Raw genomic sequence first — 13,793 nt, forward strand, 5'->3', positions numbered from 1 at the left:
ATATGAGCTTGTTGGACATTAAATTCCAAAAACAGTGGCATTCATATGGAATTGGTCCTTCATTAGGCAGCAATGACAGCCTCTACTCCTCTGGGAAGAATTTATTCAAGATTTTGTAGTGTGTCTGTGGTAATTTGTGCCAAATTAGCCAAAAGAACATTAGTGAGGTCGGTACCAATGTTGGATGAGAAGCCTGTACTGGCTAGCGGTTGGCTTTCCAATTCCTCACAAAGGTGTTCAGTAGGGTTGAGGCCAAGGCTCTGTGAAGTCTATTTGAGTTCCTCCACACCAACCTCATTGGGCCATGTCTATATGTTGGAACCAGGGCTCTATGAAGACCATTTGAGTTTCTTCACAGCAAGCTAATTGGACCATGTCTATATATTGGAACCAGGGCTCTATGAAAACCTTTTGAGTTCCTCCACACCAAGCTCATTGGACCATGTCTATATGTTGGAACCAGGGCTCCATGAAGACCATTTGAGTTCCTCCACACCAAGCTCATTGGACCATGTCTATATGTTGGAACCAGGGCTCCATGAAGACCATTTGAGTTCCTCCACACCAAGCTCATTGGACCATGTTTGTATGTTTGAACCAGGGCTCTATGAAGACCATTTGAGTTCCTCCACACCAAGCTTTTTGGGCCATGTCTATATGTTGGAACCAGGGCTCTATGAAGACCATTTGAGTTCCTCCACACGAAGCTTTTTGGACCATGTATGTATGTTGGAACCAGGGCTCTATGAAAACCATTTGAGATCCTCCACACCAAGCTCATCAGACCATGTCTATATGTTGGAACCAGGGCTCTATGAAGACCATTTGAGTTCCTCCACACCAAGCTCATTGGATCATGTCTATATGTTGGAACCAGGGCTTTATGTACACCATTTGAGTTCCTCCACACCAAGCTCATTGGACCATGTCTATATGTTCAGGTGTTCAGTAGGGTTGAGGCCAAGGCTCGGTGAAGTCTGTGTGAGTTCCTCCACACCAAGCCTTTTGGGCCATGTCTATATGTTGGAACCAGGGCTCTATGAAAACTATTTGAGTTCCTCCACACCAAGCTCATTGGACCATGTTTATATGTTGGAACCAGGGCTCTGTGAAGACCATTGAGTTCCCCCTCACCAAGCTCATCGGACCATGTCTATATGTTGCAACCAGGGCTTTGTGAGGACTGTTTGAGCTCCTCCACACCAAGCTCATTGGACCAGGTCTGTATGTTGGAATCAGGGCTCTATGAAAACCATTTGAGTTCCTCTACAGAGTCTACACCAAGCTCATCGGACCATGTCTATATGTATCCATCAAACAACCTTTCTGGTTTTTAGAAAAGTTGGAATGATCGGATTGAAATCAAGGGATATGATGATTCCGTGATCATCTACAAAGGTCTCATCATTGAATGGTGCCTATCTGGTTAACATGCTTGTCATTTAGTGGAGGAATCCACAAAATAAATCCAAACCAAGGCTCCATGGAATTTATGTTCATACTGATTACAGCTCAAAAATATTCTGACTTTTACTATATGGGTTTAGAACACAACCTCACTGTTCTGTAAAATATTAAAAAGTGTTCCAATAATTTAGTAATTGGCTTCCTTTAAAATATTATTTTTGTTTTCAATAAGCCAAAAAAGGTTTCCATTGTCTCCACAAAAGCTCCTCACTTCAGAAGCAACCTTTCCCTCTCTTGCTTCCAAATTCCACGTTCCACTCAAAAAAAAAAAAGCCCTCAGGAATTCCTTCTGTCACATTGTCTCCTCTTTTTCCTTCTGTCACGTTGTCTCCTCTGGTTTACTTGGCAGTATATCCAGACAGTAACAGAATGAAGGAATACATTAGTAGCTACAAAAAAAAAAAATCCTCGTAATCATCCAAAAAAAAAATTCTTGACTAATGCTCGTTTCATTTGCAACAAAACGCAGAAAATTGCAATTCTGCACTTATGTCAACGAGCACCAAATTTTAATGGTCAGAACATCTTCAAAAGAGTCTTGATATTCCTTAAAGCCTTTGATCCATCTCTCTGAAAGTGGTCTACTGTATATTTGTGCCGATGATGAAGCTGGAGTTCAGAGATGGTAATGAAGTCGAGTCGGAATCCCAAACGAGCCAAGATGTTCCACACTCTAAAATCATCCCGGGCTACGTGTTCATCTATCTCCCTTCTTATCTTGCCAGGAATATATATATCTTTTGATCCCTACGGAACTTCTTGTCACCAGCCATGGCCCAATAAGAACTCCACTTACTGTAGACCGTCAGACATGCAAATCCACTTGTTTTAAATTCTCCGTCCAGAACACGTTTTCGCTCCCTGGCACCTCATTATTACATTATTATCATTTATTTTTTTCACGTTATGGGTCAACTTAATCCCAAACAATCCTCGTAATCATCCAAAAAAATAAATTCTTGACTAATGCCCGTTTCATTTGACACATAACGCAGAAATTAGAATTCTTGCTCTTACGTCAACGAGCACCACATTTTAATGGTCAGAACATCTTCAAAAGAGTCTTGATATTCCTTAAAGCCTTTGATCCATCTCTCTGAAAGTGGTCTACTGTATATTTGCGCCGCTGATGAAGCTGGAGTTCGGAGATGGTAATGGAAGTCGAGTCAGAATCCCGAACGAGCCAAGATGTTCCACACTCTAAAGTCATTCCAGGCTACATGTTCATCTATCTCCCTTCTTATCTTGCCAGGAATATATAGTTCTTGATCCCTACGGAACTACTCGTCACCAGCCAAAGACCAATAAGAACTCCACTTACTGTAGACCGAAAGACATGCAAATCCACTTGTTTTACATTCGCCGTCCAGAACACGTTTTGCTCCCTGGATGAGAAGCCTGTACTGGCTAGCAGTTGATGTTCCAATTTATCACAAAGGTGTTCAGTAGGGTTGAGGTCAAGGCTCTGTGAGGTCAGTTTTGAGTTCCTCCACACTAATTATTAAATTAGTATCACTTATTTTTTTTTATGTTTGGTTCAACTTAATCCAAAAAAAATCCTCCTATATTTTCTTGCAATCCTTTCTTGAAGCTTCTCCACTTATCCAGTGTGTGACAAATCCATTTATTTTCTTCAAAATAGGCACCCGAGTTCACATTCATGTCTCTTATTTGTGCAACTAATCAAAAAAAAAACGACTTGCTGCTCTGTCTCGGCCTGAGCGTTCAAGAAAAGGGGTAGCAGAGATCATTCATGTATAGTGATAGGCTTTACGTAGCGATAGGCTGACTGGCACAAAGCAGATGGACCAATGAGGTGTCATCCTCGGTCTGCTTCTCGCATAAAGTGCCGCACAGGCTTAAAACCTCATTGTGGCTGTATAAAAAAAAAAAAGGTGTGGCGTCTTGTTTCATTCATTATCTAAATGCCATGAAATCTCAGCCAGAGAAGCCAGCAAATCACGCATCCAAATGGAACAGAATTAGGACACAACAGACGCAAGAGGAAAAATTGTGTGATGAACATTTTTTTTTTGCAAGAATGAACAGTTTAATAGCCAACAGTTTTCCTCTAGATCACAGAGATGACTTATCAAGATGCAGGAACCATGAATAGGCAGCTCCACCAATCAACTTTCATCAGCATAGAAAAGTCAGAAATTATGAACAATGTTTTTTGATTAGTAGCGGTTGTGAGTTGTAAGCACTCCATGCATCGCTCCTTCCCCTCATTGAACAAACAGTTTTATGTCTAGACAGTTCAGATAATGCTGCATAGTACTAAAAGAACATCAGATTCCCCTTTTTTTTTTGCTAAAAGAAAAGGTTTTAGATTTAGATGGGATTTCAGGTGCATAGGACCATGCTCAATGTTCAACCACAGGTGTAAGCCTACTTATAAATTAGTGATTCACTTATGTCCCCAGCCCGTTCTTTAAGGGTCTTCATGATGGCAGGTGCCATGCCCTGAGGACCCTTATAGAACAGGCTGGGGGCATGTGAACCAGAAGGTGGAAGTCAATGAGATTTAATGATCATCAATGTTCATTTAAAGGTGTAAGGCAGGATGGCAGGTGCCATGCCATGAAGACCCTTATAGATCAGGCTGGGGGCATGTGAACCATAAGGTGGAAGACAATGACGTTTAGTGATTATCAATGTTCAACTACAGGTGTGAGACTACTTATAAATTGGTGATTTGGTTGATTTACTTATGTCCCCAGCCTGTTCTATAAGGGTCTTCATGGCATGGCACCTGCCATCATGAAGACCCTTAAATGAATGGACTGGGGACATGTGAACCATAAGGTGGAAGATAATGAGATTTAATGATCATCAATGTTCATTTAAAGGTGTAAGGCAGAATGGCAGGTGTCATGCCATAAAGACCCTTATAGAACAGGCTAGGGGCATGTGAACCATAAGGTGGAACACAATGACATTTAGTGATCATAAATGTTCAATTAAAGGTGTAAGGCATGATGGCAGGTGCCATACCATGAAGACCCTTAAAGAAAAGGCTGGGGTCATGTGAACACTAAGCTAGAGGACAATGAGATTTGATGATCATCAATGTTCAACCACAGGTGTAAGCCTACTTATAAATCAGTGATTTGATTGATTCACTTATGTCCCCAGCCCGTTCTTTAAAGTGGTTGTAAACCCACTATTTGGACTTTTATCTACAGGTAAGCCTACAACAAGGCTTACCTGTAGGTAAGGAGAATATCTCCTAAACCTGCACGGTTTAGGAGATATTACCCCCGCAATGCGGGCGGCGCATGCGCAGGGGGGACTCCACGGCTGAAGGACCGGCATCGCCGGACCCTGCCGATTTTAAATCTCCCGCGCGCACGCGCGGGAGTGACGTCATCGCCGCTCCAGCCAATCACAGCGCTGGAGCGGCGATACCCGGAAGACACGCCGGAGCAAGATGACATCCTGCTCGGCGTGGACCAGGTAAGTGGTACACACCTCGTTCCGAGGTAAGTATTTCATAATAGGCTAGTATGCGGTGCATACTAGCCTATTATGCCTTTTGCATTGCAGGTTTGGGGGAAAAAAAAAAGTTTATGCGGTTTACAACCGCTTTAAGGGTCTTCATGATGGCAGGTGCCATGCCTTGAAGACCCTTATAGAACAGGCAAGGAGCATGTGAGCCATTCGGTGGAAGACAAGGAGGTTTAATGATCATCAATGTTCAATTAAAGGTGTAAGGCATGATGGCAGGTGCCATGCCATGAAGACCCGTATAGAACAGGCTGGGGGCATGTGAACCATAAGGTGGAAGATAGTGAGATTTAATGATCATCAATGTTCAACTGCAGGTGTAAGGCTACTTAAAAAATGGGTGATTTGGTTGATTTACTTATGTCCGCAGCCCGTTCTATAAGGGTCTTCATGATGACAGGTGCCATGCCATGAAGACCCTTATAGAACAGGCTAGGAGACAAGGAGGTTTAATGATCATCAGTGTTCAATTAAAGGTGTAAGGCTACTTATAAATTGGTGATTTGGTTTATTTACTTATGTCCTGAGGCTGTTCTATAAGGGTCTTCATGATGGCAGGTGCCATGCCTTGAAGACCCTTATAGAACAGGCAAGGAGCATGTGAGCCATTCGGTGGAAGACAAGGAGGTTTAATGATCATCACTGTTCAACTACAGGTGTAAGGCTACTTATAAATTGGTGATTTGGTTGATTTACTTATGTCCCCAGCAAGTTCTATAAGGGTCTTCATGATGACAGGTGCCAAGCCTTGAAGCCCCTTATAGAACAGGCTGGGGGGTATGTGAACCATAAGGTGGAAGATAATGAGATGTAATGATTGTCCATGTTCAAAGGTGTAAGGCATGATGGTAGGTACCATGACATGAAGACCCTTATAGAATGGGCTAGGGCAGTGATGGCGAACCTTGGCACCCCAGATGTTTTTGAACTACATTTCCCATGATGCACTCTGCAGTGTAGTGGAGCATCATGGGAAATGTAGTTCCAAAACATCTAGGGTGCCAAGGTTCGCCATCACTGGGCTAGGGGGATGTGAACCATAAGTTGGAAGACAATGACGTTTAGTGATCATCAATGTTCAATTAAAGGTGTAAGACTACTTCTAAATCTGTGATTTGGTTGATTCACTTACGTCCACAGCCCGTTCTATGATTATCTTCATGAGGGCAGGTGCCATGCCTTGAAGACCCTTATAGAATGGGCTGCGGGTATGTGAACCATAAGGTTGATGACAATGAGCTTTAATGATCATCAATGTTCAACACCATGTGTAAGGCTACTTATAAATTGGTGATATGGTTGATTCACCAGTCCCCAGCCCGTTCTTTAAGGGTCTTCATGATGACAGGTGCCATGCCATGAAGACCCTTATAGAACGGGCTGGGGACACGTGAACCATACAGGTGGAAGATGATGAGATTTAATGATCATCAATGATCAATCAAGGCTACTTCTAAATCGGTGATTTGGTTGACTCACTTAGCCGTCCGCTGAGGCCATCAAGGCTAATCAAAGGTCTTATTTCATATCAACGAACAGTTTGGTAAAGGAAATGCCTACTGGTAGATACTGCTGATCACGTAAGTGCATGCAGCGTCATGTATAATGATATAGGTAAAAACTCTTCGAGAGGATGGAAAGAGGGGAGGGAAGATGGAGGGAAATGGAAGGTTTAGAGGGAGTGAGAATGGGCAAAGGAGTGTGATAGAGAGAGGAGAGGAGAGATAGACAAGGAGAAGGATAGGTAGAAAGAAAAAAAGAGGGATAGAGGAAGAGAGAAAGGAAGATAGAGATGGATGGGGAGAGAGAAGGGTGGATGGAGAGGCGGAGATATGGATAGGAAGAGAGGGGGAGATATGAGAGAGAAGGACGGATCGATAGAGAGAAGACTGGAAGATAGAGATCAAAAGAAAGGAAGATAGACAGATGAATGTATATCAAATAAGTATATAATACATTTATTTAGAGAGAGTGAGAAGGAGCTGGAGCACAAGATAGATAGATAGATAGAAAGAAAGATAGATAGATAGATAGATAGATAGATAGATAGATAGATAGATAGATAGATAGATAGATAGATAGATAGATAGAGATACTGTAGATAGATAGAGATAGATAGATAGATAGATAGAAAGAAAGATAGATAGATAGAGAGATAGAGAGATATAGATAGGTAGATAGATAGAGAGATATAGATAGGTAGATAGGTAGATAGAAAGATAGATAGAAAGATAGATAGATAGAGAGATATAGATAGATAGATAGATAGATAGATAGATAGATAGATAGATAGATAGGTAGATAGATAGATAGATAGATAGATAGATAGATAGATAGATAGATAGATAGATAGAGCATGGATATTAAATTACTAGCAATTAACTTATTTGACCGAACCTAAACAATCAATCGCCAACGCCACCGACATAATGAGCACATGCATTGTTCCTTCGCTTCCTCTAATTACAGTTTTCAGCTGAACGATGATGTCCTCATCCCAACCAATTTTTACAAAGCCCATAGAACCCAACACGCCCAGCTCCATATTAACCAGTCAGGTCTTTTTTTTCCTAGCACCTCCATCATTCTCTGCTCCCGGCAAAACCCCACCCTGCTGGCTCCTTTTTTCACCATTCCACAAGTGATGCACGGTCTCCCAGCCACACCTTTAACCCCCTCATCACCAGCAGGGACCACAGCCATGGAGAACGACACCAGAGAGCCAAATCCCAAAGGAGGGGGGGGGAGGGGTTGGTCATAATGATTTTAATCCAACAGTGCAGTACACACAAGTGCAATCAACCACATTGTCCACTTCCAAACCCGGCGAAGGTCCAAACCTGTCAATCAATGAATGTCACTCTGATCATCGCCTATATTCCTAAAAGGGGAGGGGGAGGGGGGGCGTTAGGGTAGCGTCATCTTACTAAGCAACGATATTCCCTTATATATCCTGTTTAATATTCTCCAGCTGTAAACCATGCAGATCTCGGCCACACCACGTCAGAATTTTTGAAAAGCCCATTTTGCCCATGAAAATTCTCGCACTCTACAGAGAAGCCAAATCACCGAATTGCAATCAAGTGTCAGGGAAATGCAAATTGCACATTGATCAGCCACTTGTTACACAAACCTACTGCCATCCATCTATGGATGACAAGAAAAAAAAAAGGGGGTGGGGGGTTGCAATCAAATGCAGACCTAGATATGTTATTTAGCTTTATTTATTTATATATGTATATATTTTTTTTTTCTTTAATTTTTGCAATTTTTTTTTTTTTTGCAATGTGCAGCTTGCAAAATCATCATATTAAAATGTTCTATTATTTTATTTTAAATGTTTGCCATGTGCAGCTTGCAAAGTGCAATTCCCCATTTACATATATATATATATATATATATATATATATATATATATATATATATATATATATATATATATATATATAATATAATATATATATATTGCTACAATCATCATCCAATTTGCATTTATAATATATTCAATTTTTTTATTATTTTATTTTAAATTTTTTTGCATTTTTTTTATTTTATTTTTTTGCAATGTGCAGCTTGCAAAGTCATCATTTTAAAATTTTCTATTATTTTATTTTAAAATGTTGCCATGTGCAGCTTGCAAAGTGCAATTCCCCATCTACAGTTTTTTTTTTTTTTTTGCTACAATCATCATCACATGTGCAATAGAATATATTCAATTTTTTTTATTTTATTTAACATTTTTGCATTTTTTTTTTTTTTTTTGCAACTGCAATCCCCCATTTACATGTTTTTATTGATACAATCAGCATCAGATTTTCAATAGAGCATTTTCATTTTTTTTTTTATATATTTTATTTAACATTTTTGCAATTTTTTTGCAATCCCCATTTACATTGTTTTATACAGTCAGCATCAAATTTTCAATAGAGCATATTCCATTTTTTTTATTATTTTATTTAACATGTTTGCAATTTTTTTGCAATTGCAATTCTCCATTTACATTTTTTTTTATACAATCAGCATCACATTTTCAATAGAGCATATATTACATTTTTCTATTGCATTTTAATTTTTTTTTTGCAATTGCATTTCCCCATGTACAGTTTTATTTGATAAAATCATTACCAAATTTGCAATAGATCATATTCAATCTTTCTATTATTTTATTTAAAATTTTTTTTTTTTTTTTTTTTTTTTTGCAATTGCATTTCCCCATTTACAGTTTTATTTGATAAAATCATTACCAAATTTGCAATAGATCATATTCAATATTTCTAATATTTTATTTAAAATTTTTGCTTTTTTTTTTTGCAATTGCATTTCCCCATTTACAGTTTTTTTTATACAATCATCATCAAACTTGCAATAGATCATATTCAATGTTTCTATTTTATTTCATTTTTTTTTGCAATTGCTTTTCCCCATTTATAGTATTTTCTTTATACAATCAGCCTCAAATTTACAATAAATCCTATTGAACCCATGTCATTTTTTTTTCATATGTCACCCTAGTTGTCACCTGCATCCCTTAGATGCTAACAGGTCCCCCCTCCCCTTTCGGCATGGACCAGGGGCGGGGTCCAATGCTGCACGCTTGTCTCCCAGCTGTTTCAGCATCAGGACTGGTATTGCATGCAAACGCTTAGAGAAAACCCCCCTTTTTTTTATTCCCCCCCCCCATTATAATTCTCCACACTTAATTGCTTTAGGATCCAGCTCATTGTTCCTCCCTTAATAAAACAACAGGTCTAATCCTACTCTCCGCTCATCATCCAGACGTGCCTGTAATCCTCCTACACAGGGGGGGGGGGGGGGGCTCGTTACATTGTAGCATCTCCAAAAAAGACGGACACCCACCTAGCCGAAACTTACTGCCGGTCTGGTAGCCAGTTCCGGATTGGAAAAAAAAAAAAAAAAATGATAACGGAACAAGACGAGCGCCGGATCGACCGCCGCCATCCCAATAGTTAGCCAGATCCGGATTGGAAAAAGACATGAAAAAAATAAGGCGAGCACCGGCAGGGCGTTTTGGGGGCGCCGCCGCCATCCCAACGGTAGCCAGATCCAGACTGGAAAAAGAAGTTAAACAATGGCAATGCGAGCCGCTCCGGTAGGGCGTTTTTGGGCGCCGCCATCCCAACGGTAGCCAGATTGGAAAAAGAAGTTAAACAATGGTAATGTGAGCGCCGGCAGGGCGTTTTGTAGCCAGATCTGGACTGGGGAATAAAAAGAAATGTAAGAAATTATAATGTAACAAAACAAGCGCCGTTAGGGCATATTTTCGGGCGCCGCCGCCATCCCAACGGTAGCCAGATTCAGACTGGAATAAAAAGAAATGTAAAAAATGATAATGTAGCAAAACGAGTGCGGGTAGGGCGGATTTGGGCGCCGCCGATGCCCGCCGCCATCCTAACAGTAGCCAGATTCGGATTGGAAAAAGAAGTTAAACAACGATAACGCGAGCGCCGCCAACAGTAGCCAGATCCAGACTATAACATTTTTTTTTAAAGAAATGATAACGGAACAAGACGCGCGCCCGGTAGGGCATTTTGGGGGGCGCCGCCACCACCATCCCAATGGTAGCCAGATTCGGATTGGAAAAAGAAGTTAAACAACGTTAACGCGAGCGCCGCCAACAGTAGCCAGATCCGACCTATAACAAAAATTAATTTTAAGAAATGATAACGGAACAAGACGCGCGCCCGGTAGGGCGTTTTGGGGGCGCCACCATCCCAATTTGGATTGAAAAAAAAAAATTAAACAATGATAACGCGAGCGCCGGTAGGGCGTCCGGGCGCGCCGCGCCAACAGTAGCCTAATCCGCACTGGTAAAAAAAAAAAAATGAAACAATGATAACGCGAGGGCGTTTTTGGGGCAGCCAGATTAGGAAAAAAAAAGAAATGAAACAATGATAACGCTAGCGCCGGTGGGGCGTTTTGGGGCGCGCCGCCGACAGTAGCACACCGATCCGGACTGGAAAGAAATTTAAAAAAATGATAACGGAACAAGGCGTTTTTTTTTGGGCGCCGCCATCCCAATGGCAAACCTTTTTTTTTTGAAAGTTTTAAGAAATAGAAATCTCCTGAAGAGTTGGGTGATATGGGTGGAGGTCGGTGTTGGAAGAAAAGGAAGCCCCCCCACCCCCTCCTCCTCTTTGAGAAATAGAAATCTCCTGAAGAGTTGGGTGATATGGGTGGAGGTCGGTGTTGGAAGAAAAGGAAGCCCCCCACCCCCTCTCCTCCTCTTTGCTCGCTCGCTATGGTATAAGGCTTCGATATAGGGATGTATAGGGGTGGGGGGGGGATTGGTTTACCTGCTTAGTCCTTCTCATACAGCACAGCATGGTTGAATTGGTTGGTCTACTCTCCTCCTTCCGTCCTTTCTCCTTCTTCTCTTCCTTTCTGTGCGCCTTCTGTCGCCCCCTCTCTCGCTCACACACGCAGGCTCGCTCTCTCACACATACAGCGGGGGGCTAGCTGGAACTGAAGAAATGCTTCCTTCTGCACATCACACACATGCACGCCCTGTCTCTCTCGCTCGCTCGCTCTCGTTCGCTCTCTCCCTGGATCTTCCAATGTAGACTTCTTCGTTGGCTCGCTGAACTGCTCGCCTCTCCTCTTCCCGAGCCCTCCCCATCCTCATCCTCGTCACCCCCCCCTCCTCCTCCTCTCTCTTCTTCCTCCTCCCAGTCCCCCGTCATGAATATTTAAACGGCGACAATCTGTACCCAATTACCGCGACTTTCCCTCTACAGAAAAGAAGGGGCTTCTTTTTTTTTTTTACTTCTACGCCTCGGTGTCTTTTACGTACTTATGTCATTTCAGACCCCCCCATTTCCCTCTCCCTCCCTCCAGTCTTGTCGTGTTCACATAACGTGTCTCCAGACAGCGGGGAGCGGGGTGTGGACCTCCCAGGACCCGCTCGCTGCTGCCTGAGGATCCCATTGTTCAGGTGATGGAGGAGAGACTGAAGAGAAAAAGGGGGGGGTGAGGTCATCTGCTATGACATCATAGGAGAGGGGGGCCATGTCACCCCCCCCCCCCCATCCTCCCCACCATCACCACTTTATATATGTGTGTGTGTTACTGGATCACCACAATCAACTGGTGAATGGAGAGAGAGAGGGAGAGACAGATAGATAGATAGATAGATAGATAGATAGATAGATAGATAGATAGATAGATAGATAGATAGATAGATAGATAGATAGATAGATAGATAGATAGATAGATAGATAGATAGATAGATAGGCAGAGAGATGGATAATGGGTGATTGGACAGACAGATGGAAGAAATGGATGGATGGGATGAATGATAGATAGATGGATAGGTAATAGATGGATGGGATAGGGAATAGATAGATGGATGAATGGATGGAAGGAATAGATAATAGATAGATAGATAGATAGATAGATAGATAGATAGATAGATAGATAGATAGATACAATAGAGATAGATAGATAGATAGATAGATAGATAGATAGATAGATAGATAGATATTGGATATATAGATAGATAGATAGATACAATAGAGATAGATAGATAGATAGATAGATAGATAGATAGATAGATAGATAGAATAGAGATAGATAGATAGATAGATAGACAGATAAACAGACAGACAAACAGATAGATAGATAGATATGCATGGATGGATGGGATGGGGGATGGATGGATGGAAGAAATATATAATAAATAGATAATGGGTGGATGGACAGACAGGAAAAAATGGATGGGTGGACAGATGGAAGAAATGAATGATAGATAGATACATAGATAATGGGTGGATGGATGAGATGGGGGATAGATGGATGGAAGGGATAATAGATAGATAGATAATGAATGAATAGATGGAATGAATGGAGGATAGATAGATAGATAGATAGATAGATAGATAGATAGATAGATAGATAGATAGATAGATAGATGGATAGATAGGCAGAGAGATGGATAATGGGTGATTGGACAGACAGATGGAAGAAAAGGATGGATGGAATGAATGATAGATAGATGGATAGGTAGCGGATGGATGGGATGGGGAATAGATAGATGGATGAATGGATTTAAGGAATAGATAGACAGACAGATAGATAGATACATAGTTAGATAGATAGATAGATAGATAGACAGACAGATAGATAGATACATAGATAGATAGATAGATAGATAGATAGATAGATAGATAGATAGATAGATATTGGATAGATAAATAGATAGATATTGGATAGATAGATAGATAGATAGATAGATAGTGGGTGATTGGACAGACAGATGTAAGGAATAGATGGATGGATGGATGGATGGATGGAATGAATGATAGATAGATGTATAGGTAATAGATGGATGGGATGGGGGATAGATAGATGGATGAATGGATGGAAGGAATGGATAACCGTTAAATTACAGTAATAGATGGATGGATAGATAGATAATGCATGGATGGATGGGATGGGGATAGATGGATAGAAGAAATAGATAGATAGATAGATAGATGGACAGACAGATGGAAGGAATGAATGATAGATAGATGGATAGATAACCGATGGATGGGATGGGGGATAGATGGATGGAAGGAATAGATAGATAGATAGATAGATAGATAGATAGATAGATATATAGATAGATAGATAGATAGATAGATAGATAGATAGATAGATAGATAGATGGATAGATAGATGGATGGAAAGAATGGATAATAGATTAATATAGAGGTGGATACTGGGTGGATGGTCAGACCAATGGAAGCAATGGATAGATGGATGGATAGAAGGGATGATAGATAGATAGATAGATAGATAGATAGATAGATAGATAT

General features: G+C 40.9%; 1 protein-coding gene across 1 annotated transcript in view; it reads right to left on the reverse strand.

Annotated features, from left to right (window-relative positions):
• GAP43 (growth associated protein 43) overlaps positions 1 to 11,591 on the reverse strand; it is a 131,045-nt gene extending 119,454 nt beyond the window's left edge. The window contains exon 1 of the mRNA XM_040339119.1: positions 11,292 to 11,591. Coding sequence (XP_040195053.1) covers positions 11,292 to 11,321 — 30 coding nt within the window. The 5' untranslated portion in view covers positions 11,322 to 11,591. The remainder of the gene's footprint in view (positions 1 to 11,291) is intronic.
• Between the last annotated feature and the right edge of the window lie 2,202 nt (positions 11,592 to 13,793).

Source organism: Rana temporaria, chromosome 2 (assembly GCF_905171775.1).
Source record: "Rana temporaria chromosome 2, aRanTem1.1, whole genome shotgun sequence".
NCBI classification, from domain to species: Eukaryota; Metazoa; Chordata; class Amphibia; order Anura; family Ranidae; genus Rana; species Rana temporaria.